The following is a 27,649-nucleotide window of genomic DNA, read 5'->3' on the forward strand; positions in this document are numbered from 1 at the left end:
AGGATTTTGGAGAGCATCAGGTTGGAGAGATGGTGTGGTCGATGCTGTTGGCTTCACTGCTTGAAACATAAGTGCCATGTGACTAACTTGCTTGTGCGTTCATGCCTGTATGTGCGTGTGTGAACTCAATCAGTCCTCGGGCAGAAAAGGGTGCGGGAGTAATCCAGCACAGGAGACATAACACCCCGACCATTAGTGGACCAGCTCACATAACCCAAGCGCTGGCAGCTGACAGACAAGCGTAAACACATGGCACCGCTTCACTGTATTCAACGTGGCCTCAGTATTCAACACCTCTCTTCACCGCCACCCCCCTCCCTCCCACGGCTTCTTCTTTCTGTCGCTACACTTGGGCAGCTCACAAATATTTGCCACGGTCCTCTGCGAGCTCTCAGAAGGCAGGATTAATGGTGGTGTTTGCTGCACACCCAGGGCCAGACAAAGAGTCCCCATCTGGAGCTCCAACCCGTGACTGGGGGAACAGAGGCAGCACACAGAGCCTGGTCAAGGCGGCCTGGGGAAGAGAAGGGGGGGATCTATAGGCACCACTTCATAAATGAGCAGGACTCCTGGGCAGTCCTGCAGATGAATGAAGGGGGCGTCTCGCTCTTTTGATGTGATGGGGAGGAAAGGGGTCCTGCATGCCGGCCCTGGGCCTGGTGCCACGCCAAATGGATTACATTTCCCCTACCAGCTGATTAAACAGCCATATCTGCATCCATCACTGGGCCCTAAGCCAGACAATGGCAGCAGTCAGTGGGGAGATGGGCGAGAACTAACCTGTTCTTCCTACAGCTTTCCCACAACTTGGGAAGCCAGGTAGAATGATTACCATCACGTTCCTCGAGCTGTTCCTGAGCAGCTTTTATAGTGTGGCATGACACACTGTACTGCTGGAGGAGGCTGCCGAGGACTGCTATCACTATGGGCCATGTGCTTGATCTGCAGCAATGCTTAGGTAACAGCCACATGAATGACCTATAGTTTATCAATGTTGTGGCTGATCAATGTGCATATTTAATCACATTTTTTAATCTAGTTTTATTTCACTTCATTGTAGTCCACACTTTATAAAGCACTTTGAACTACACTAACCTAAGTTTATTGATCGATAATCTATTAAAAAACGACAATGCGACTGTATAAGGCTGTACTGTAAAACAGTGCTTTGAGCTTAATGCTAAAGTCGTAGCAATTGCATTTTCACTGTGTCAGTACTTAAATGTTTATGTTTCGCTGGTACGTGTTCCATGATCATCTTCATAGTTTTGTGTGTTAGGTGCTAATTTGCAGAAATTCCAAAGTGCCGCTGAGGCTGACAGGAATGTCAGGGAAACACCACAAGTCAGTAGGATTCATCCTCTGGTGATCATGCATGTGTATACAGAATTTAAGGGCAAACCAGTTCAGCGAAACACAAGTAAATCATTATATGTGCAGAAATGATTTTTTTCTTCTCCAGACTCTTGCAGTTTTATTCTTCTTACAGCCGCTCAGCTTTACAGTATCTTTTAATTGGGTCCCAGCCCCCTTGTTAGAAACCCCCACCAAATTATTGTCTTGGCTTTATTTTTAGAATCGGGTATTTTTGGAATTAGTAACTCTCATTAAACTCACCAGTGGGTCTGTTTTACTTGCCTGCAGATATAATAGAAAAGTCTGGAACACCGTGTGACAGCTGGTGATAGAGACAGAAAACATGCTACTGCCCTGCATCGGCTTTTGGCAGGCGACAGTGCAAATACCTTTAGGTGTGAAGATAGTAACACAGCGGAAGATGACTGGGAAACCTTCATTTTAATTTCTAGTTCTTTCCTGTTAGTCACTCGAGGAGGACACAAGCCATATTTATTGTCAGGACTTTGCTCAGACAGTTAACAAGGCTGCCTTTCCTGACTTTTCTTCAGCCATCATGTCCTGCTGTTTGCCAGTTTGTCCATTCGGTATTGTTAATGTCACTGATAGCATCAGACTCCTCGGGCCTTCTTGTTTGCTGACCGTTGTGTGGCAGCTGTTTATTCCTGTTTCTTCCTGAAGCTTGTGCGTGTCCTCCCTCAGGCCCAGTGACGAGAGGCACCCAACGGTGATGGCCGACGGCACTGTGGACAACCTGGCCCAGGCTGTGGAGCTGATCCTCAATCAGAGGAGGCGCTGAATACACAGGAAACTTTCCACTTACTGTGACCCACTGTGGTACAAGCTGGTGCCCAGTCATGTTAGCATATAGGCTATAAAAGTGTTGTTTCCAATAGGAAGAGTGTGCTACATTGAGGTAATTCATGTATGTCAAAACAGTACAGAAATGAACAAAAACCTGTATAAACTCTCACAACTCACTGCACTGTCAAACATAGGAAAGCCATCTGGCGCTCCACATAGTGTCAAACAAACTAGAAGGAAATGTGCAGAGCTATTACACGGCTCTGTAAGAGATAGCTTTGAATGCTTTAGAGCTGCACTGTGCATTTGTCAGTACATGATTGGCATAGATAAGATACCTCAAGTTGACATGAATGTGCCTGTAACCAGCTGCTGACTGACGGTTAGAAGAGGGAAAGTAAAGCCGCGTGTTCCCTGCTAGTGTTACTCAGATTCTTTGTCAAGCTACTGTACATGAAGACAGTTTGTTAGCAAACTGGAAATGCACAGTGGTTTCACGAATGTAGCTGTGTAGTATTTTAAGGTGTTATATGCAGGAAAAAGCAAAAAAAAAAAAACTTTTTTACTGCAGTGGGTAGCAATCACAAATGTTATTTTAAATAAAACTAATTCACTCATCTGTGTGAAAGCTCCTTGACGTTGGAAATTTGTCTGAGTCATTGTCACAGAAGTTCTCAAGGTCTCACAGCACTGGGGAAAAATGTAGCCTTGGCTCTGGTTTAAACTGGAATTCATATCTTTTGTTTTACAATAACAAATCGCTGGAAATGGGAAGTGAGCTGGTCTGAGAGATGATAAATGCAGATCCCAGTCGAAACGTGATGAATTATGCCGTTGCCTAAGCTCATGTTTCCCCCTCTGTAAACAAAAATGAGGCGGCCTCTCCATCATCAGAGCGAAGAATCGCAAATCTACAAGTGCTTATCTTTATTTACTTGACTTTAGGCCAGTTCTACTGGGGATTGTGCTGTCATGGTGATATTGTTAAAAGTCACTCATCAGATGCAGTATCTACAGTGAGGTTAAATAAAATGATGAGGGGGAGAAAAAACTGGTTATTGGCCTTCAGTGTGCCAGCTGGATTGTGGATGCTTTTGGAAGTGGGGCGTAAAACAAACGATTCTCAATCGCTGCCCCCGAGGTTTCAATGTACCAAATAGATTCAGCAAGAACAAAAGCCTATTGCCAAGCGATTCATTGAGGTCTTTCTGGTTCATTTCACCATTAGCTGACACAAGCTTGAATGTTATTGGGCAATTAGAGGTAATGAAATGCTATGAAGTATTATGAAACTGTCTGAGCTGGGTGTACCACTCGGAAATAAATATTAATGTACACAGCAAAGTACTAGCAGCTGGTACCCGCTTTTCTAACAGCTTACACATTGTTCGACTCTGTGTTTTTGTCCATTATTTTGCTGCCTGTTGGCCTCGTATGAAGCTATTAAACATCCATTTGACTACCCTCAAATGAATTCACTTGGCTTTAACTAGGTTATTTTTCCCCCAGCTTATGGAAGTGCAGTATCTGAGGGATCGAGCCTGCAGTTTTTTTGCTTTTTTTTTCCTCTCTTGGCCGGTTCATCGCCACTAAAACACACACATGACCCGGAGCTGGCCGCTTGTTAACCGCACCTCTCGGGCCAGTCTGAGGTCATCCACCCTTTCCACACAAGTTACAAATTAGCAGCAGTTTACCTCCGCTGGCTGCCATGACAGGTAAACAGTGATACATCGGTCCAGGAGTGCAGCACATTGATTCTTTTTGCTGTCAGGCTGCAGAGCGAGATTACCTTTCAGATAATAGAGATGACCTCATTTCAGGGGACATGTCTGGGCATGTATGATCTCACTGCCACAGGACATACTGTATCGACAGGCTGTCAAATCCTTGACTGGAGCTGCTGTGGTGATTATTTTTGCTGATCAATTTGTTACCTTTGCACTATCCTTTTTGCATATGAATGGCGTTTCGTTATTATTTGACTGCAGTTAATCTCACTGTTGACAAGTAGTACACTCTCAATATGCTTCAGCTACAGCCTGGAGCTATGCTAGTGGCTTCACTGTTCTATACTTTGATTTATGCACAAAATTTCGGTGAAACTAACATTCCCAGACACAAAAAAGGAAATCACGAAACCACACATGAAGCTCTGGGAACTTTAATGTTGCTTTATAAAGACTAAGCAATTATTTAGAATCAGCTCACATAGAAGAATAGTGAAGAATTCCATCATTTTTTCCCAAGCCTACTAGACTCACGGCACACTTTTAACTTGATGTGTGTCTTTAACTAAATGCTTGTGCGGTCATACCAGAACATGATCATAACCATCCCCACCCTTCCCTTCCTCCTGTCCCTCTGCAGCCATTAAGCTGATGATCTCATTTTCATCTTATGTTGACTGACACCTCAGGGATTCAAAGGCCTGTAAGCATGTGTCTGTTAGGGCCGAGAGGAGAATGTGGCTGAAAACTATCCTGCGCTAATCTCCAGCACTAACACACTCCTGGGGGCATCGTTTGCACAAAGTTTGCATAGGAATCTGATTCATTTTTTAAAGAAATGTGCCACTCACAAGATAAGTGAGCTCCGTTTTTTTGTCGTTTATTTCTTTGAATGATCATGAAATTGAAATAAAGTCCAATATTTTTAGAAAGTAGGCCTCACTGCTGCCGTGAGTCTCTGAGCCGACATTCATACGCGTTTGTATGTCATCTGTTTGCGTTAGGCTCCCCTTACACGGCACACACACTGCCGCTCTTGTAACACACCTGCACTTACCCACCTTTAACAACTGCCAGCTGTGTGCTACCTTGAACTTTCATCTCCGCTCATTTGGGTCTTCCTGTTTGACAGGAAGCGGCGGGTCAGCTGACCAGACAACGCCGCACACCTGCAGCTCTAAATGCACCATTATCCGTGGAAACATGCACTTGTTTTCACAGCAGCCAGTTATTTGTCCCCTCCCTTCTCTCCGTGTGTGTGTGATTCCATGTGGAGGCCTCATGATCTCGCTCGCCAAAGCTGCATGGTTTCCCCCACATTTCATCACTCTCTTTCCCTTGTGGGCAGCCGTGCCAGCAGCCCTCGGCGGTGTGGGAGAGCTTTGAAACTTCAGAAGTTTTCTGGAGCCGAAACGTGAATTTCCTCCCTTTTCCTTGCTCCCCCAACCCCGTTCCTCCATGACAGACTTTACAAGCAATCCGAGAAGTGTCTCACTCTGCTAATGTGGGCCTCCAGGGACGCGACCCCCTGCTTTACTGTCCACTAAAGCCTCGGAGAAAACTCCCCAGACACAAAACATACCCCCTTGATGCCATTTGCAAGCATGTATGTATGTACAATCCAGGTGAAACAGTGGTCGTATGTCTCCACGCAGTGTAAACTAACTGACTCGGCATTCGAAAGGTCTGAAGGATTACAGCTGACCTGGGTTTTATAGCCGTCTGTGTCTCAGAGGCTCTTTTCTGTTGTTTTTCATAAAAATGAAAGGATGGAGCGCTCACACCTTCGCTCCTACAGTCCTCCTGGTGAAGGGACACGACCCCGATGTGTCTCTTCTTCCATGCGCCGCTGCTGTTGCTGTTCGCTCACAACACTGGCTGAACTTTTAAAAAAGTCAGATGTACCTCACACACAGTCTGTGGTTTGGTTGTGAATGAATCCAGTAAAGTGCAGTCAACATGACATCCAGGAAAAAAAACAACAACTTGTGCTTCAGAGGTTTGAACTCACAGTTAAGTTCTCTGTATTAAGCGCCTGATTTTTTATTTTTTTTATAAAGAAAAAAAAGCTTCAGAAAACACTTGCTCAACTGGAAATGTTTTGCGGCCGGGTGGTACTGCTAAATTGCTTTTCACCCTGACCACATTTGAGCTGCCAAGCGGGGGTAGGCACCAAACCCAAGAGCTATTGCCAGCATTCAGTTCACATATGTTTTTTTTTTTTTCTTTTTCAAAAATAGTTCCACTACTTATAGTGTTGAAAAAACTCTATGAAGTGTGGTTGATAATTGGATACTGAATACAGCATTGAAAGCAAACAAATGTGTTCTGCACCACTGACACTACATTTAGTACCGTGGGACATCTGCTGCCTAAATGCTGAAGTATGAATCATGGTGTTGATTGTCATTAGAGCTGATAAGACCGTGCTTAACCTCCATTGACAGTTCAAAAGTGACCACCACCCTGCTGTGTCAGCGTTGGTTGGGGTGTTGTGAGCGGTGCAGAACACTGGCATGATGCACGCCCCTCCTGTTGTACTCATATCTCCTCTCAGAACACAGCCTTCTTTCACTTCTGTCACTCCGCTGATTAAAGGCCGGGGGCCCTCGGTGTGTCAGTCTGCTGCACAGCACGTTTAACAAGGCCTGTGTTTATCCATTTCCTTCTGCACTCGGTGCACAGAAAGGTCTTAACCAGGGAGCGGCTTGCAGGCTCTGACAGCATAAATATGACCTCACTGAGTAAGCATAAAGATTCTCGTGCAACTGCACAATAATCCGATCCATTACAAGAGTATGCACTGGCCTCGCAGGCGACTTTAATCCCACAGATATGCTTTGTGTGGTATTCGAGCCCCGAGTATAGCATGTCAAGCAATCTTCAAATTACTCAGCCGGTCTTCAATGAGGCGACTTTCTTCCCTCAGTGACACCTGAATGACAAGCATCACTGCAAGTCCGACATGCAGAAGAGGACCAGTGAATCAAAAAGTTAGTTTAAATTGTCGGTGTAAATTCTTAGTCATTGAGGTCATGGTAAACCAAAGTATTTCTGTTTGTTGGAGACTTTGCATCCATCATCTTCACTTCTCCCAGTCAGAACTAAAGGAGCAATGTCTGAGAAGCAAAAAGAAATCCGGCTGCTTTCTACTGATGCACTAAATTCTGGAGGTTTTGCACAGAGCACCAGAGCTGGGGAGGGGAAGCAGACAAACGGAGCAGCAGCAGCAGCAGCAGCAGCCCTGACACATGGCCCACATTCACAGCCGCCTCCCACGTCACTGTGCTCCTCAGAGAAAAAGCCCCTTTTGTTTCTCAAAGAAGGGAGGGAGGGAGGTCTCTGGGGTGAGCCGTCGCTCTGCTCCACCACTCCACCCGCCATCAAAAAAAATAAATTAAGAAAAGAAAGAAAAAGGGACCGGACTTCCCACCCCTGCCTGGCGTCCTCCCTACGCACTCCCCGCTTCAGCAAACAAACACAGGCTCATCAGTAGTGCCACTACTACGCTTGTGATTGTCTTTTCCTGCTACTTAATTGGGTCAGTCTGCATTGTTGCATTAAAGACATCGCCAACAATGACCTTGCTGTCAAGACGTGATCTGCTAATGGTCGTGAAAGAATTCTTTCAGATTCCCTATTTAAGCAAGAGTAACAATCATGTGCAAAAATACTCAATGACAAACAGAAGTCCTGCCTTAAACATGCTGGTTTTATCAGCAAAATGTCTTAAAAGTGTCACAAGTATATGTACTTATGCACAGATTCCCATCAGTGCCACATGATTATGTTTTATATTATATCAGATTTCTAGGTCACTATTACAGATCATTTCATCGAGTATCGCATACATAAAACGATGCATAATGGAGTGGAATTACAGTATTTGCCTCTGAGAGATCAAGTAGCATCAAAAGAAAGTGCCCAAGTTGAAACTTAAACCTCAGAGTTAAAAAGTACTTACAGTAATTACATTGTATTTTGTGTATAGCATTATATTCTGATAATACAGGCATTTATCAAAATCCATTCCTTGTTTTCTGAAAGTGTGTTCAAACAGAATGTGAAGCCTTATGACATTCAGAAAAATCTGGGGCCTGCTCGAGTTTTTATTCACGCCCACTCACATCTTCTGCTTAACTTAATAAATGACTGAGCTGCTTTTAAAATTTGCTATGTTCTGTCTGAACACACCTTAAAGACCTCCGATGTGGTGTTTCATATATTTGGAATGACCATTGCAGAGTATTTTCACCTTGAAACTGAAGTGTACCGGTGACTTCTAGGGCTTCATATGTAACAAACCCAAGGAACCAATCCTGTTAATTTAGTTCTAATCAGTTTCAAATATGTATGGCTGAATTAGTCCAGTAACACAACTTGTTATTGTGTATCCTAGAGCAGTTTTACAGTGTTTAAGCAGAGTCGTGGGTGAGCTGGTGTGCTTAAGCTGCAACAAGTGGAGCAGAGGTGAGTGAAGACAGAGGCAGAGACTTCATAGATCATTCTTGACAAGACAGTGGTGTAGAGTTACTTAACCATTCTGAAACAAGAATAGTTTTCATAGAAAAAAAACTCTTAATACAGTATGCAACTGAAGTGAGTAACACCCCATGTGCAAAATCAGTTTTCCAGTAGAGTGTTTGCTCCGAAGAGCAATCAAAAATTATTTTAGAAAGATTATAATGACCCCAAAGTAGAAGCACAATGCAACAAGTGTGAATACACTCGTGATGGCTAATACACAAATTAGAAACCTCTGAGCACTGAAACTAAACTGTGATTTGTAATTTTACATTTCCCAGATAGCATGAACGTGTCTATAAAATAACCTGTGGAAACTGTTTTGGATCCATATTTGTGTCTATCTGCATGTCTGCATCAAGGCTCCACATGGAAAAGAATTGCCAGAAGATTTGACAAACCAGGTAGTGAGACTTTAAAAAGATGGAAAAGAGTATTATTGCATCGCTGACCGACTCAAATTCGGTCAAAACACAGTTGCTACAGTCATCAGGATCTACAGAACAAGCCACAGTAACATAAATCAGTGCTGCAGGGACTGGCTGAAAAACAGATGGGCAAATGCTTGCAACGTGGCACAGAAGTCGTTAATGGAAATCCGAGTATCTGTGACAGCTCAGACAGTGCATAACATCAATCTCTACAGACAGAGTCCAAGAAAAACACCCTTAATTGCTGTTTAATACAAAAATGCAACGTTTAACTTCCACCATGTTTGGTGTGAACCTGCCCAGGGCTACCACAGTGAAAACACAGTCCTGACAGTGAAGGCCAAAGGTGGAAGTGTGATAATAGGGAGCTGCATGAGTGCAAATGGTGTTGGGGATATGACATTTCCAGATGGCACCATGGTTGCCTGTGGATGTACCAAAATACTGACTGAGAGGATGACTCCCCAGTCTGCAGAAGCTTGGCAGAAGTGGAAATACTAGCATGACAATGAAACAAAACACACTGCCAAAAATCAGACTTGAATTTCTAAAGAAGAAAGTGAAAACTACGACCTGGCCAAGAATGTGATCTGATTTGAATCCAGAAGAACAACTTTGCAGTTAACTTTAGACTGATGCAATTATTGTAAGGCATTACAATTTAGAACCATTTGACTCTGAAGTGATATTGCACAGGGGTGTACTCATTTCTGTTGTATACTCTAAGTAATTATGATACACAGAGATGAGTTTTGAGTGGTTAAATCACCAACCCAATAAATACTTGAAGATGTTTTCCAGAGTTGAGATCCCAAATTTTTGTAAGACACTTTAAATAACGTGATTTCACTGACACATTTAAAACTGTGTTTATTTGTATAGAAATATGCTCATGTTTTACATAACTTTGTAGTTACAAATCGTAAAAAGAAAGAATATTAACGCTATTAGCATCACAAAGTTTCTTTCAAACATACAGGAGCATAGATTTCAGAGATAAGCCTGATGTTACTGTGTGAAATGTTAAGCTCTTCAGTATACTTTATAGGTGGTGTGTGAGTGAAGCTTGTTGCTCAGTAAAAGGGGTTTTACTAACAGTAGCTCTTGAAGTAGTCTCTATTTCTCTCCATCATGTACCCAAGTCCTACTGAAGAACGTCAGAGGAAAAGACAGTCTTTGCTAGTGCAGAGAATTTATACAAACCTGCTGTGAATTCTCTCCAAACATAGTACAATTAGGGTAATCAGGGTTACAGAGAAATGTGAAAAACCCCAGTCTCTGAGCCAACATTAACATCATTTTTTATATTTATCAGTTCTATTTCCACCAACCCGCCCTCCCTGACTTCCTTGTTCTCCTGAGACACAGTTGAGATTCCGCACGGTGGGGGATTAGCTTCTGACTATACAGAATCCCCAAAAATGGGCGTTTAGCACACAAAGCTCCTGTTCAATTTCTTCTCGAGAAAAAAACCCCACAAGTGCTGGAACACTCACAGCATTAGCTTTCCGTCTGCTTTGTCCTTAAGACTATCAGTACTGTTTATTGTACCACCTGGTGATAAACTTTCAAGTCCTCTAAATTAGTTTCCCCCAGGAGGAAAGCAGCTCAGTTCCTCTCAATTTGCTCAATGTCGAGCTCGCCTCCAAGCTGACACATGTCCTTCCTCATGCTACACAGTCCCGCCCACAGAGGCTCACTGTCCTTCCCATTGGTCGTTCCTGGCGTCACGTCGCCGCAGTCTGTTGAGTTCCAGTCCACCTCGTCTGTGGTGGGGTCTGATGACACGTTCCCGGCCATCTCGCCCTCTTTGGTCCGAGGCTGAACGTCCTCCAAACTGTGTTCATTCGCGGATGAATCTTCAGTGTCGCACTGAGAGGTGCTCCTGAGAGTGGGGAGGGTCTGGCTCGACTCGCAGCTGTCTTCGCCTGTGATTCCAGGGCAGCTCAGGCTGTGGAAATTCCGAAGTTTCTGTGGAGAAACAGAATCATCTGTTTAGTGGCACAAAATTCGTGTTCTCAAGGTAACAGACATACAAATATGTCAAACCGAGGACACAGCCTCTATGCTGACAGTATGTCAGGTGAAGAAGTCAAAAATGTCTCCTTCATCTTGGACTATGACCCACGTCCTAACTAGGACACAAACATAACTAAAGGCAAACAGCCATCTTATGAAAACAATCCCTCTACTGTATTCATACAGTATGTGGGGGAGTGTGTGAGGTCACTGCTGGACACTGGGCAACAACCACTATAATATAAAAATGTAACAAGTTTTGAAGGGTTTAAATTTAGCCTGCATTACATACTGGAGCAACTAGTGAGGAAGAGTGAGGCTTCAAGGCTGTGATCTGAGGTCCAAAGAGAAAATGGCCAGATACCCTGAGGGCAGACATCATTCATGTCAGCCTTTTGACTCTGCTGGCCTTTCACTGGCACTGCACAATGCACTCATACATCTGGAAAACCCAGAAACTTCGTTAGGCAAATACACGTGCCAACGCTGCTGCGATCAAGTCCTGTGACAGCTGTGGCGCTGGAATGAGAAGCTTTACGACAGAGGCTTATCCAATCTGTACAGCTAATGTGGAGAAGGCAGGACAGCTGCCTCATGCCTAACCGCTACGGTGTTGGGCTAGAAGGACACAAGAGAATAGGGCCTCTGTGAAACCTCCTGTCATTTGTGTGCTTATGTAATACTTCACAAGCATGGGACTGTTAGAGATGCAGTTCACAGCCAAGTGTAAGAACTACGGCTGCAAATCATCAATAGATTAAATCTATAGTTATAAAACTGCAGAAAATATTGACGGATTGCTATATAAGTATCTAGACCACCATGCAAAGGATTCAGTTCATAATAATGATAAGAAAAGTTGCAAATTTTCACTTTAGAGAAGAAACAAATATTTGGTTTTATTATTTGATAAATTGATAACAGTTACTAATGGCAGCCATAAACCTTTGTTTGAATCTTTAACACTGCTACACTTGATTCAGTTTATACCTATCAGGTCAAGAAAGAATCCAAACCTTCACTTTAGTAAACTGAGGAACTATAAATGTTTGGGATTTTGTGTGGTAAACTACTTAGAACACTAGTTGACTCGATGTTGGGTCATCTCAGCTCGATTAAGACAATAATATTCCTATATTTGGGACTAGAGAGACCTAGGCAGCCGGAACTATGTAGAAGGGTGAAGGAGAAGGAAGGAGCACATGTAAAGTTATGATGCAGGTCTCGCCAAACAGCAGTGAGAAAGGTCTCTGCATCGGGTAGCAGTAGATCAAAAGGGGCCCTGCTGTTTTTCTTGGCTCTGGTCAAGCGGTTACATTTGTCAGCACCAGTCCAGTGTCACATTGCTGCCTTCGGCATTAGCACTTCAGTCTCTGCAGTCAGACTTCTGGCCCAGACCATAGGACCAAACTGATAAGATTCTAAATAGTCTGGACGACGGAAAAACAGTGGCATCGATGATAACTAAACAAAGTATAGTGTCAACTTAGAACAGAGGAGTTGTTCAGCAGAGAAGAACTTTTACACAGATAAGATCATCTCCGACAGAGTATCCTCACACAACTTGCTGCACCACATTACAACGACGGTCATGAGTTAAGTGTTGCCTGCCTCGACTGCTACTGTCACGACCTCACCCACTGAATGGAAAGGAGAAGAGACTAGAAAGTCTCCTCATCCATGCTGACCTTGACTCTCCATCAATAAAAGCTGATCAATAGCCCATGAGGCCCGGCTGTGGCAGCGATCCACCCACTGAGCTGAATTTACAGAAATCAATATCTCTTTACCCGACACATATCCCCCCTGTGCGACGATCTATAACCTCTGCCACAGCTGCTCTACTTCCTGACATTCATGGGGCCACGGTGAGCCACGCAGAGGGTAGCAGTTTCTCCCTGGGTAAATTACACCGCTGTGGAGTGTGGATGAGAGGACACTTTAGAGTCAGACTCAGCACTGTGACCAATCTTTGAATAGTAAGGTGACTTTGAATCCTGATAGGGTGACACGTGTGAAGCACGATAAAGCCGTTGAGCTGAGGACCATGCAAGTTTACTCTATCATCACAAGTGAACATCTTTTCCACTATCTAGACATTCACACACTTCATACTTGCAATAATAATCAAATATTTTTTTATCATTTAGCCTATATCTTGCTTGTAGTGATAATACTGATCATTGTTTTCAAATAGTTTTTTTAGTTCAAAACTCAAAGATATTCATTTTCATATATGACTTAACAATTATTGGATTATGAAAATTGTTGTTATTAAGTTATTCTTGTCAGCTGACTTATCTGTACTACTTTTGGGTGCATTTGTATGTGATGCACGTCATTTGAAAGTCCTTTTGTCCAGAGTTTGCCTCAAACTACAGTCACCTGAAAGCAGACTATTCAAAATGATGCAATAAACATTTCATGAAGCTTAAAGGCTTTGTTCTCTCTACCTATAACGACAACCAACGTCACAGCAGAACACAATACAAGAACGGCAGGAAAAATCTAATGCTAACAATCTCAGCACCCTGCCATCTCTCTCTGAAAATACTGTCGGTTGCTTCGCCCCTGGCTGTTTTCTCCACGCTGACCTTGTCCCTGTTTGGAGTGTGTGTGGCGTCTGCTTGTTGTTTCGCAGCAGAGCTGCTGTTCAGACACGGCTGAACTCTGAGTGACTTTCTCAGAGGGGCCAAGTCCAGCTCTGTGTTTATGATCCGGCAAGTGTATGTGTGAAACTTTACTATGTGTGTCTATGTACTTGTGGGGCAAAGAGACAAACGCCTGCCAGGATGTGCGGATAAAATCGACCGACTGTTGAAACACTCAAGCCAAGCTGATCATTTCATAATTTGAATACAATCTCATCTGAACCACTGACCATCTTCTTAAGTCCTCCTCTGATTAAATAACATCCATCCAGTAATACATTTAACAGGGCATACTTTTCTTTATTCTCTGCAAGTGCGACTACACACCCACATAATGGAATGTGACCCTGAAGAGGCCTGCATGAATGAACGACTGTATTTAATGACAATGCCTGTAGGAACATTTTGAGGTGTGCTCTGGGAGAACAGACACAATGGCGTGACCTTAACGGGAAGTGTTTGTTTATCCAACATGGTGAGAGAAAATTGCCCCAACAACAGTGTGTAAGTAGCAAATGTTACTGAGAACTAGCAGAGTTTTCAGCTGTCATTATGGTCATTTCCTGGGGCTCCTGTCTCATGCTCTGGACAGGGATCATTTGGAGCACAAAATAGGACTGTGGTGAGTTTAGCCAGCAAATAAATGCCACTGGAAAGAGCTTCTGATAATGATATAACTGGCTCTGGCACAAACTTAGCTATGCTGCCAGTTTTTCAGTATTTACTTCGTGTATTTGGTTTGTCTTGATATGATACAAAGCATTTTTTAATTAAGTGATTTGTTTTTTCAAAGTGAAAAAATACCAACCTGGGTCATCTTTGCCAGATCCAGTGAAGGCCTCTGCTTGTGTGAGTCAGCTGGTCTCCTGCGCTTCACACCAATCTTCTTGTCATTTAGTACACATGGTTGTGATCGACTACGAGCAAGACCTCCCTGTCCGCCACGCCGCTCCAGCTCTGGAGTGGAGTCGGCCGAGCTGGGTGGCGAGGGTCCACGAGGCTCAGGGAGGCAAATTTGTTCATGAGAGAGGTAGAGGGGCTGCGCTGAAGGCTCGGAGGACAGGGGCATTGAAGAGGAGGGCGTCAGGCCAGTGAAGGCAGAGGGCCAGGGGAGGCGCTGGGTGAAGCTGGGTGGCTCCAGGGTGTTGGAGCGGGCGGGCAGGCTGAAGCTAGAGCTGCGCTGCATGGCTGGGAAGCCGAGCTGCATGTTTCCAACACTGCTGCGCTGGACGCTGCCTCCGCTGTGGCACCGTCTCTTCTCCACGGCTGTCCACACGCGAGAGCCCTGAGGGCGCCAGGTGGACCGGCAACCGCCAAGCTCGTCTGAGCAGGACAGGGACCGGCACTGCCGCTTGCTGGGGGGAGCGGTGGAGTGCGAGGACGCAGCCTCAGTCAGGCTGAGGTCCTGCAACAAGCTGCTGATTGAGCTCGAAGTGGAACCAACATCCCAATCCCAGTGGGTGGAACTCCTGTGCACCTGAGGCAGGACGTCCCACAGGCTCTCCAGGCTGGTCCCAACCGGCCTCTGCTGTATGGCACAGCTGTGACCTACCTCACGCCACCGGCTTGTCTCTGCAACAAAGACCAGATTCATTTTAATGAATCAGCCTTTTGAGAACATAATATCTCAATGTAAAGTATCGAAAATACTATATGGGCTTCTTTTTAATACTTAGCTAAAAATGTTCACAGTGTGTACTTTTAGCATTTTTATTGATGTATCAAACTCTGCTGCCAACATCAGACGATAGATCTTGAAGCAAGTCTGCAGCTCCAGTGCTAGTTTGTTAAATTCTCACTACTCTTCAATAGTTTTTGTCAGAAGTGGAATCCTCATCACTGCTGGAGGGCTGCATCTGACTCCTCAGTGTCACTCAAGGAATCTAAAAAACATCTTGGACTGTATCAGTGTACATCGTATGCAAACTCCTTCAGAGGAGCAAAAATCAGCATTTTAGGTGTACACGTCAAAAGAAAGAAAACTGTTTTCAGTAGAAGGTTCAATGACCGTCAGAGTTCGGCAACTTCGACATGCACAACATCTGTGACACTGCTCCCGTCTGGGTCAGTGCATTGGTCCCAACATGTGTGCTTTGTGTTGACACTACTCACTGCTTTGTGTAATTGGCACTAAAAATAAATCCTGCCCTGCAGGCACTGCTTCAGTGTCACAGTCTATAACCACAACTGACTGGGGAAAAAGGGAAGGGGGCTCAATGTCCAACTGACTCAATATGCTGGAGCAAATGTCATCAAAACTATCATAAACATTCTCACTGAAGCTTATCTTTTTATTGTTGAGATCTACAAGGCTTGCTCATCAGCCCAGTTCAGTATCTGCCATCACTGGTCAAATCTGCACCAGTACCAGCGCTACCGTGCCAGGAAAACACCTGTTCCTGTCACAACAGCAACTCTCTTAAACTGCTGAATAGGTCAGCCAACTGAACTGGTCAGTTAACTCTGAGTCAGATACTAAACACTGAGGCCACTGCCCACTCCTGGTATGCAAAAGGTCTATTCTTCTTCAGTGGAGATAAAAATCCCCAAAATACCACCTACAATACATGGGCAGGACAAAGAACAAAAGGCCTACGGGTGCTGCTGTGTCCTCTGACTGGACTTTGCCAGTCTGCCAGTCTTAGATACTTGATGTCAAGTTACTGCAAGGGCAGAATACATTTGATCTCACAATACGGAGATTGTACAGGCCATTACTCCTACTTCAAGGTAAAGGTTAAAGATATGGGCCATTAATAACCAAATTGTTTGCTTCTCTGTTTTTCTTCTAGGGATCCACCAATATAGGGTTCTGGGACCAGTAACGGTGCTAATTATTAACAATCAATAAAGACAGAAAAACAATATTTTGAACTCACATACATTAACTGTTAGATTTTAACAGCATGTGAGAGCAGGGAACCTGTATTTCATAACTAGCCTTCTTCATTAATAAGGATTACTGTAGCTGATTATTAAGACGGTCTCTTTTGTTTACTGAGTTGTACTGATTGAGATTGATCAGTTTATCTCCTGCAGTTATGTCCGTTCTCCTCTGTTTTGTTAATCTTTCAATGTTCTATCACTTGTATTGCCCACTAAGGCTCATATCTTAAAGCATTACTAGTTGTTGCTTTCCAGACGCTGTTTTGGGGTCAGCTGTGGTCACTGTGAAAGTAGCTAATTTCCTGATTTGTGATGACGGCTTATGTTTCTTGTTCAGTTTTTGCAGGTTGGGTCTGAGCTAGAAAGACATTTCTGAGACTAAAGCATGACTACAGACAGAGAGAGGCACCTGCATCCCACCCAATGTAGCGCATTTAATTTATCGATAATGGGTTACTAAAAATAATAGCAAAACACATAATCTGGATATTTGGAAAAATGCCAAATATTGTTCACGATAATCAGTCCATCCCTAGTTTCTTTGAACTGATCACAATCAAGCCCAGAATGCAGTAATGGTGTCCCTGCAAAATACTAACAGGGGGAATTGTTATGGAGGAACATTTACATATCAGGAGGCAAACACTATAAATAAAATGACTAATGGCTTGCCTCATTGCACGATACAAAACTTCATCAAACTTGCCAGTTTCAGTAAGTGTGCTTTTAGCTTTGAGGTTGCTGTTGTTTGACCAGGTGAATTGGATTCTGAAAATGGCAAAGCTCAGGTATCAGAAGGGGAGGAGAATGTACTGTGAAATGCACGATGTAAATGGCAGGCTCATACCTCCAGGGTGCATCTGGTGAGTCAGAATTGCAAATGATATACTGCTAACATGCAACCATTAGCACACATTTATGTAGACCAGCGTACGATATGACAAGTCCTTCTAAACCACCACCAACACCTGACGTTTTCTGGCCTCTACATGCTGCTACGGCTCACTCTGTGACAACATAATTACAACATAATTACGAGACACGTCCACTTTGTGATGGGACGTTATTACATATCATGTAAACTGAGAAAAAGGCTTGATCCATATCATTCTGACATGTATACATTATGTTGGATAGCAAACTCTTACCCATGAGTCCACAAGAAAAAAGTGCAGTCCCCTGGCTCATGGTCTGTGTCTGGAACTGTGGAAATGCAGAAAAAAGATTCACTGTCTGCTTACCAGAAACCAGAAAGTACAGAAAGTATTGGAGATTCTCGAAATAACAAGTCAATAAACAAATAGGAGCTATAAAAGCTATTGGAAAGTCAGACTTTGCCTGTGTATAATTGCCCCTTAGTGCAACTCATCAACAGTGAGTGTGTTCCAGCATAAATGCCTCTGATTGACGCTCAGCCCCTCAGCATGATGACTTCATTTCACGAGACTGAGAGGGCAAACACAGTCCACATTAGTGGGGGAATTTTTCTCACTCTGTGCTGGCAGAAAGAAAGTTTCTACTGCATGGCTGCTGATTAGAAAATGAGTAACAGTTCCTCAGCCTTGTGGAACTAAAATACTGAATTGTCTTTCTAAGTGAAGTAAATGGAACATGGAAGATATAAAACCAGATGACAAACACCCTAGTGACAGTTGGCAGCCATTATCATGCAATTAGCAGGAACTGTAATATAAATATCCCTTATTCCTAATCTTCAACATCCGATTAGTTCTTCTGATATCACTTCCTTTGCTTCAATATGCAATGGTTATAAATTTTCCAACAAATTTTATTGTGAGTGGCTGAGTGTTACATTTAACTCTGATTAAAGTTGACAAAATAGGAAAATATACTATAGAGCCAAAAAACTGCTGTGGGCTGCTGAGTGGCCAGCAGTAATTTCCTAATTCAGAGCAGCACCTTGTTCTTTTCCTAATTTAAAAGCACATTTGAAGCCTCTTGGCAAGGCCATATGTAAACATGAAATGACACATTTCACACAGAATACATCTGCTTACACAAGTAGAAAATAAATCTCTCACCGGGCCCAAATCTGTACGTTTGGATGTTACATCATCGGCACCCTTCTTTTCCAGTGTTTTCTTGTAAATGATCACCATGGCAACACACATCCTTGTCCCAAGCCGTTCCAGTAATGGCAGGTTGAGCTTGCAGCCATCTTGAGGTGTGAGCAGGCTGGTTTCTCATAAGCTTAAGACAGTGGCCCTCAACTCCTCCAAGAATGTGCTTCACTCCTCGGCCCAATCCTGAGCAGACACACGAAGATGAGCACAGGATTAGAATTCAGTACATTTCTGACATTCTGTGGACCATATAAGCAGAGAACGATCCAGCTGGATTGAGGAGCCCAGATTCCCTGGGTGGAGGCTCTAATACACATCATCAATGTAAAAGTGAACCCAATGCTCCCCGAAAGGCATTCTCCACTGAAAATCTATCTTTAGAGTATCAAATACTGGCAACCCCCTGATGACTAGTAAAGCTATTCTGAAAAGTTTGTAGCTTGCTGCTTGCTCGAGGATTCCTTGAGGATGGCAGTTGAATTCCCAGACGTTACCAAATGTAAAGCCACATTAGCATCTGTCAGCAGGGTTTTTCCAGCGGTGACTACACTCAATAGTAAGATCAGTCTGCATACAGTAAAAGGGAATGACTCTATCTCACCCTGACAGAAATCTGTGCTTTTTCCAGTTAAACAAAAATGTCTGTTATGGTAAAAATCCATTTTTGTCATTCTCAATTCCTTTTATTCTGGCACTGATGCTACAACCTCTTTCAAAACAGTGGAAAGACTGTACATAGGCCTAACAATGCTGGTAGCTACATGCTAACATGCTCTCAAAGATAATGCAACATGTAAGTAGTAAGTAAAGCATCTACCATGTTTAATACCAATCATCTTAGTTTAGTATGTTTATTTTCAATTACCAAATATTAGCATGTTAACTAGAGCCCAGCCACTTTATTGGTTGACTGATATTATTGGGCGATATTGGCCTGTCACAGATATATTGATATTGGCATATATTTCGATGCAGGAACATCAGTAAACAATGATTGCTTCAGTATTGCCTTAACATATGTCTGTGTCACTAATTTTGAAGTATTTTGGTCATAAACTAAACTATAACAAACTGAACACATTTTAAAAGTAATCATTTCACATCAACACAAAAATCAATCTTATGGTGGTGCAAAGGGAAATACAGGGATAAAAGGATCATCAAACTCATCAGGATTTATCCTCTGGAGAGTGTGAATCTTTCTAGAAAATGTCACAGATATTACTGTGACTGATATTACCCAATAGTGAGTTGGAGACAAACTAGCTATGTGATATGATCATATCTGGAATCACAGCACTAGCATGGTTAAAAAGCATCACAACAATCTGAAACTCATCAACCCAAACCGCAAACATATGCTATGTCTCTTCTGCTGATCCATATGTTTGGTATGTTCCTCAAAATTGTGGGATGACACACTTGGGCCTGCCATTAGAATCCATGCTCACTACAGCTTCATGAAAAAACAAGCTCAAAACTGTTCAAAGCTGCCTTTCATTCCTGCAGATGAGTATTTACTGAAAAAACCTAAGCTCACACACATGTACAGATTCTGTTTCGACTCTCCAGTCACTCTATACACGAACATCCTGTTCAACATCTACAAAAGTGGGAGATGGACAGTGGAAATTCAAAGGAGGTCAGTGGCTTGACAAGCTCTTTTTTTTATTTGCAATTCTCAAGTGAGCAAGGAAACATTCCCAGCAAACACTCACTTTGATTGACAAGCCTGTGCTGTCATATGGGAGTTTGTAACTTGAAATGACAGTATTTTCACTTCCACATGGTCTCTCCAGCACGTCGCCAAAAGTGGAACTCTATACCTTGTTTTATTCTTGCCTGTTCACGTGAAGGAGAGCGTGAGTTTCCTCAAAAGTGCTTCACACTGGTGCACGCAGAGAGGAATAGAGCAAAGTCAAAGTTGTGTAATTGAATCCTCAGGGGCTGGCTCGGAATAGCTGACCTTGCGGTTATCAAAACAACTCTGCTCGCATTAATGCCGCACCACGATTACAGTAAAACTGCTGATTAGCCACAGATGTAAATCTATATCATCATCACAGAGGATTTTACTACTTCTAGATCAGTTCCACTTAAGGCTACGTCAGGTAGGGGGACAGAAACAGAGTTAGGGGGACATGAGATGGTCGCATGGATGCCGTCAAGGTCAGAGGGTGTCTGCTTAAGTGACAGAACAACTGCAGGCAGGGAAAAAAAGGGAAGCTGAGAGAAACGTTGTATGTGAAACAAAAGAGAGCTCTGTGCAGAAGATGAGACACCGTGGGAAACAAATGAGGCGACACCAGAGGTTGCGGGTGGCGGGGTGGAGTGCGTGTGCAGGGCAGAGGGTGCACAAAGCCCTGTGGGACAAACTGGAGGTGGTGTTTGAGTTCAGCATATGATTTCAGTTACCAACATTTATCACATCAAGTAAACAACTTGAATGCAAGGGTCTTTTTAGGAGAGTTGTGCGAGTAGATCAGTGTCATTCAAGGATGCCTGGCAGCTTTAACTTAATTGAACAGAAAAGAACAGATCAAAGCTGGAAGTGGGACTAGGTCAGGACAGATTATACTGCGCCTGACCATTAACCTCAGAGATCTGTGTTTCGCAACACGGATAACTGCGGGTATGCTGTGGTGAAGCAAAATAGTTGTTTATGTATTACTCTTTAAGGCACGGTGATGGATCAGCAGATGGCATCAATATAAAACAAATAACTGGTCCAAAATGATTTAATTGGTAGAAAAGAGAAAAGCTCTTAAACATTAAGTTTATTCAAACAAAGACCTAGATACATGGAAACTGTAAGCTGACATTTTGGATTCTAAAATTATAAACAGCACCCATTACATTTATTTACACAGGATTGCAACAATTTAATCATGTTTCTCATGCTCATGCATTACGTTTTTATCCAATAAATCTGAAGCGAGTGCTTTAAATGGGTGAGGTTAATACCATAATTATAAACACCCCTCTGCTCCATGACATAAGTTAAACATGCTATTATAAAAGTTCAACCTTGCCCCACAGCCTTTGAAAACCATTGAAACCTGTATCTTTTGTGGATAAAAACATGTTGAGAGGTGTTGGCAAAGGGCAGCCTGCTTTTTCTTTGACAGACAAACCTGTAAAGCAAATGTAGGTGCTGTACCGAGGCATGATTTTCATAGCTTAATGGAAATCACTCACCAAATACCGCACGCACTGCTGTGTTCAAAGACGCAACTATAATCTGCCAAATGAGGTATCTAGAATTTCTGCCCGAGGAGTGCCACTCCCCATTCGGATGTCAAAACCCGAATCACCTCCACTTCGATGCTGCCATTATCTTGAATCAGTTGGAGTCTCTATGCTTCTGCAGCCTGATAACACTTATCTGAGTTGGGACAGCAACCACCATGACAACTGAGAAGTCTAATCTCTGAAGAAAGGGAAGAACGTTGCAGGACGTTTCCCTCAGACATGGCTTTCCATCACATGCAAACTGTCTGCTTCTGACTGCAGCAAAGTCTGCAGTGACAGCATCCCTCCTGAAAGACAACAGCAATGCCGCTTTGGACGAGTAGATGGGTCTTTAGGCTTCCTTTGTGGTCACCAAAAGCCTTTCAACCATCGCCGCTTCGGGGTGTCAGAAACAGCAAGCTATTGCAGAGTGCAAATGAGATAGGACAAGAGAGGAAACCACAGAGTCGACTGGGTCAAGTTAAAACAGAGGACTGCTTTAAAGTCAGCTCAGCATTCAAAAGCCAGCACAGACCACACTGTACGGTGTATACAAGATTAGGTACAGGAGTGCCATCTTGTAAATGAGCCTTTTCTAAGACTTCTAAATTGCGGTCAAGTACACAACGAGTACAGACTATCAGCTTAGTCATTACAATAGGCATCTAAACTGCAGCCACCCCTCAAAGCCGTGTTTCCCAATTTGAGCAGCTTTTCCATACATTGCTCAGACTGTAATCCCATGGGTTAGGCCACCATTACATAAGGATTTGGCCGCTTTGTGTCTGACTGACAATTAGAGCTAATACTAATCCATTATATAGCACTTGGACAGCTGGTGGAAACAACACAGTTTGATACTATTGTCTTAGCTTGTATAAGCCACTTAATAATGCACTTCTTGAGAACTTATTTTTCTGTCATTTTAAAATTTATCACACATTTTAATTTTCTTTTTTAATTAGAGCTTTCACCTGTGTAAACTGATAGAAAAATCGGCATAAAATAGGTCAGATGTTAAGCTGAATATCCAGACATCCTCCTTTGACATTCCTCAAAGAATGGCAGTCGGCTCTGTGTCCTCCCCTCAACAATCCCAGGATTGTGGCCGTCTCAATAATCCGAGCATCTGCTGAGCACCTGAGATGGCCAGACTTGAAACCTAACTGAGGGATTTGTGCTGCTCTTCATCGCTGCAGCACTTGTGAAAGGAATGCTGGATAAAAGCTTGGCTGTCCCGTTCTGCAGAAAGATTCCCTGGGAGAAAATATGCATATTCCTAAAAAGCTTGTTTCCCTGAGCTATTGGCTTCTATTGGCTTACTTCCTTGAGTTGTGTGCAGGAGATCCATATTTGGACTCACATTTGTGCAGTTTCTCATGTCATGTCAGTGGGTGTGTTGATCGAGCTTGTCATAGTGCATGTAACACACCAGATACTCGGATGACAAACTGGCAAACCAGATCTGCTTTGTCCTCAGCAATGTGTAACATTTTAATTATGAAAACTAACAGTTTTGGAAACCTAGAACTTTCTTTGTTGGCATTGTCATTAATTACGTTCCACAAAGGGCAGGTGCCACCAAGTACTGTCACGGACTGACTGACTGAAAAGAAATTTATGAAACTCATTGTAGGGTGCAGCCTAGCCCACAGCTGTCCGCATGTTCACAGAAATTAGCTTATGTCAAACAGGAGGCACACTCTACATTTAAAGCAGTGAGTGAATAGTCAGAAATGAGCATGGCTGGGAGGCTTCAATAGTAGTTATCAGGCTCAGTTGAGGGCCTGGGGTACAGCCAAGGTCTCACAAGCATGCAGCTGCCCACTTACCATAAACACAAAGGCTCAGCATGGCTATGCATGGCAGCCAAGGAGGCCTACGTTTTAAAGCAGGCCTGCTGTTTAATTATCTCATACATAATCGCTTGCACTGTATACATTTGTCTAGAACAAGAGCTTTGTTGAGCTCTGTAATCAAGGCTTTCAACAAACCTGTCCAAGTTGGAGAGAAATGTTGTCCACTTGAATGCTAAATCTAACAAAGTCTCTTAATTAGAGAGGGTTGAAGACACAACATCAACGGCAGAACAACACTGCATGTTAATGGACCAAAATGAGTCGCATCTAGCAGACATAGCAGCATTTCAATTAAAATTTAAAATGAAATTAAAAATGGAGTAGGGGAGAGCAGCACTGACTTTTGCATGCAGGAATTCATTGTCTATGCTGCATTTCCTCTCACTAAATATACATAAACATGAGAAAGTCATGAACATTTTTCCCAAGTAAGAGAACAATAGCAAATCTTAACATTTTGTGAGACTATTTTCAGTGCTATGGGAAAGCAAAGATGAATCATCGGCAAGCTCTGATGGGCAGCCTCTCATGTACTTGAGCTAAAACTGTTCAACAGTTTTTCAGATGAGCTTGCCAGCCCTCCAGGTGGATGCCTCTCGGTTTCAGAAGAAAAGGCCCTGAAAACTGAGCTTGTCCAAGTAACCAGCACAAACAGTCCCTTAAACCCCTTTTCCAAAATCCCTCATGAAAGGGAAATGAGTTTGGCAAAGAAATTGGTGTGACGGGAGCTCACAGAACGTTACACGCAGGCTACAGAACAAACAGGATTTTGAACTTGACAGAAAGGCCATAAGCTGCTAATCATAAAATATGAAATGTACATGCATGAAAACTAAAATGATACATCTGTACTTCAACAGTAAGTCTCCTGATTGAACTATATGAAGGCTCAAGCAACTTATGAAATTCAGCTGTCCTAATTATGGCAATGGGATACTCTGAGAGGTTCAGGTTTAACAAGGTCTTGTGTTTATGATCCCAATGAGAACTTAAATAGGAGAATCTGTTGGATTGTGTGTGAGCCAGCCCTGACTTCATACCTGAGGCAAAGGTTGGTTAGATAAAGGTAAAACAACAGCATTCCACTGCAACCACACAGACTGAAACAAAAAGAGGGTCTGAGAAATACCCAAATGACATGGCCAGCAAGTAATGTGGCATCAGCACCCAGTGGTTGTCAACATTAATTAAAAGGGTTTTTAAAATTGCTACCAATCCACATTGGCTTATCTTGCATGCATGAGTGAAAACCCAGTTTGAGATCAGAGCTAGCCAATTCAAATAAAGTGCATTTGATCCGAGAGAGCTCGCAAACTTCATGGCCCACTTAACCTGGCAGAATTTACACTTATTGTCAATTGTCAAACAAGCCAAGCATACTTTCCAGGCTTAAATGAAGAGGCTGGATGGATAACTTGTTTTATTTCCCTCCCCTGCAGCATTTCATCACACTGAGTCCTTAAATCAACTTAATGGCAATGCAGACACATAAAAAAGAAGGAGCAGATAAAAATCAGTGCAAGAACTATTTATATGTGAGTAATAACCTAGACATAACCAAAGGGACCTAGCTGCTTAAGCAGTTCACATGAGGAGAAGTTGCTAAGCTAACTAATTATGGCAATGTTTAGTCTCCACTGAGAAAACCACTTTGTACTTTCTGAATGAATTTCCCAGCTTTTAAAAATAATCATTAGTCATGCGAATCATACACATTGAAAACATAAAAGAGCATCAAACTGCACTCTTTCACTCCCTAGCTACAATTTCTTAAGTTTGCTAGCTTAAGAAACTTCATATTTCACCTAAAAAGTACCACTTACAAGCATCGCGGTGAGCGTCTCTGGGTCTCCAACAGCACCGGGGAAGCTGTTTTAGTGTCGGCTGACCATGCCGAGTTTTGTTTTAAGCAATAAATAAATAAAAAAACAGAACAAGGCAGGAAGAAAAAGGGGAGCAACTCACTTCACGTCCTGCTCCAGGCAGCTCCTGCAAACTACAACATTAGCCCAGAGCACTACTGTCCGACCAGACTGCACGCTAAAGAGCCTGTGACAACATACACGGACCGCACCACGTCTGAAATAGGGGAGGGATGTCCAAGAAGTCGTTTATACCACTCAATCCTTCAATTCGACTTTAATTATTAGCTTTGCTTTCCTTACTTAACCTTTCTGTACAATTTGGCTGCAGATTGCAGTAACAGAAAGGTGAATGTTAATCTCTAACACTTTTTTTTATGAAACATACCTCCCCCACGCTTGTAACTAATGGTCGTATCCACCCTGCAGTTATGAAAAGCAATCATAGTTTTGAGCTGTGCATATAGACATGGCACTTTCACAATACAAAGCAGTGAAACATGACAACCTACCAACTGTATGACTTGCAGACATATTGAGGGACTAAAACGGAGATGCATGTTATATATACACTGTACCCCCCTCACAAAATAAGCTCCAGTATAACACAGGCTAGTCCTGTATAAATACATTTATTACAAACAGATGTTCCTGCAGCAACTAAATACTGGCTTCATCGTGATATGCATCAACATGTTGGGAAGTAGGTGCACATACAGTCTCCTGCACATGATATTAATATCGCTTAATTCAGTGGTTTGGAACTTTTTTTTTCCTTTTTTACCTTCTAGCCCATTAAATTCTATTCCTTTCATTCAAATGAACAATAATGCAAATGTGAAGAGATTAAAAGCAATATTTCACAAGACATAAAGCTAACTTTATCTGATTAATCAAGTTACAAATCCTCTATATTTTAAGATTAGGAATCACTTTCAGTTCAGCTTGTCTGTAATGACTGTTTGTTTGACTTGTTGCATGTTGAAACATTATGTGTACAGACAGAGTAGACAGAGTTATTTATTGATCCCCCAAGGGAAATTACAATGATGCAGCAGCAATTTCCATATCACAAAACACACATAACTTACACTGATCTGACATGACTTAAGTAAGAAAATGCCATAATTTAAAAACATATAAACAGGTGCTTAAGAAAAGAATTTTTAAAAAAAATCAAAATAAGATGAAATTGAAGTCTCACAGTGCAAATTAAATTTACAAAATATACTGTGTATGCTGTTAGTTAATGACATTTATAGGCATAATTTCTGATATACACTATGATAGCTTCCCCAAAACAGTTGCTAAGCTTATTTCTGTATATTCAAACAGTAAAGCAACTGTATTTTACTTGTAAACTCCTACTGCAGTAGGAAAGGACCAATAAATGTTACCATTCCTGTCCCATAACATCATGTACAGTAAGTCAGTTTATTTTGTGAGGGCTGAAGTTAACACACTGGGCCTCAGAAGGGTGGGGAGCCGAGACTCACCCCTGGCAGACACTATTGTTAATCAAGGAGTAACATCTGTTGTGTGCCTCTAATCTCCCCCAGACCATCAGACTGTCCTCCTCGGTTTTAGACTGTCTGCCTTTTGTGTTAAAGGGCACCCAGGATTTGTCTCCTCCACGATGTAGGGTACAGTATGGGGGGGGGGTGACAAGTTGTTTTGAACCAAAGCCCTGGCAGGAGTAAGCCAACAAAGGCAGAATATATAATATAGCAAACTTTGAATTTACTGTTTCACAATCTTAAAAATCACAGATTTGGGGAGCAGATGATCAAAACAGCTTGTTGGACAGTGATAGGAGAAGCAACAAGTTTGTCAGCATGTGTTGTGATTATCACAGCCATAGGGGGCAGTATCCACCAATCGTAGTGCAAGAAAAGCCCTCAGAAGTAACCTGCAGTGTAATAGCTTCCACACGAGTGAGTAATAAGCCTTGAGGTTGTTGATTTTAGTCATTTCTCCTTGACTTCGTTAATGTAACTGTAGCTAGCATATGGTTAACAGTAAATAGGAAGTGATCTTCCAGCTCCCAGAACTGAGACCCCATGCAGAATGCTGTTTGCCATCTGTGGCTGGGGACAGATGGCTCGAGGACTCCTGTTACAGGAGCCATCCCTTCTCAACTTTAATGAATAGTGTTAATCCTCTCCATCACAACCAACATTTTCCATTATGGCAGATTTAGAAGTTTCTTTTC

General features: G+C 42.7%; 2 protein-coding genes across 4 annotated transcripts in view; one reads left to right on the forward strand and one right to left on the reverse strand.

Annotated features, from left to right (window-relative positions):
* lhpp (phospholysine phosphohistidine inorganic pyrophosphate phosphatase) overlaps window positions 1-27,649 on the forward strand; it is a 53,877-nt gene that overhangs the window by 22,886 nt on the left and 3,342 nt on the right. The window contains exon 7 of one of the 2 annotated variants that reach the window (XM_023273497.3): window positions 2,059-2,797. The exons of the other annotated variant lie outside the window; for it this stretch is intronic. Coding sequence (XP_023129265.3) covers window positions 2,059-2,155 — 97 coding nt within the window. The 3' untranslated portion in view covers window positions 2,156-2,797. Of the gene's footprint in view, window positions 1-2,058; window positions 2,798-27,649 lie in introns of those variants that run through there. 2 annotated transcript variants of the gene reach the window in all.
* On the reverse strand, window positions 9,699-25,679 carry fam53b (family with sequence similarity 53 member B). Of its 2 annotated transcripts, none has more exons than XM_023273495.3 (5): window positions 25,541-25,679; window positions 18,444-18,668; window positions 17,550-17,604; window positions 14,324-15,087; window positions 9,699-10,816 (listed from the first exon to the last, which is right to left on the reverse strand). In XM_023273495.3, the coding sequence occupies exons 2-5, from the start codon at window positions 18,531-18,533 to the stop codon at window positions 10,454-10,456; spliced, it is 1,272 nt and encodes a 423-aa protein (XP_023129263.2). In that variant the 5' UTR covers window positions 18,534-18,668; window positions 25,541-25,679; the 3' UTR covers window positions 9,699-10,453. The 2 variants fall into 2 exon arrangements, with proteins under 2 accessions (XP_023129263.2, XP_023129262.2); XM_023273494.3 differs by having other exon boundaries at window positions 25,399-25,596.

Source organism: Amphiprion ocellaris, chromosome 18 (genome assembly GCF_022539595.1).
Source record: "Amphiprion ocellaris isolate individual 3 ecotype Okinawa chromosome 18, ASM2253959v1, whole genome shotgun sequence".
Lineage (NCBI taxonomy): Eukaryota > Metazoa > Chordata > Actinopteri > Pomacentridae > Amphiprion > Amphiprion ocellaris.

Excerpts from the sequence above, each read along its gene's own strand:
- fam53b (XM_023273495.3), bottom strand. The coding sequence starts at position 18,533 with ATGTGTGTTGCCATGGTGATCATTTACAAGAAAACACTGGAAAAGAAG. Across the intron at positions 17,605-18,443 it reads AACGTACAGATTTGGGCCCG|TTCCAGACACAGACCATGAG; the intron begins GTGAGAGATTTA and ends GCATTTCCACAG. Across the intron at positions 15,088-17,549 it reads TTTTTCTTGTGGACTCATGG|AGACAAGCCGGTGGCGTGAG; the intron begins GTAAGAGTTTGC and ends TCTTTGTTGCAG.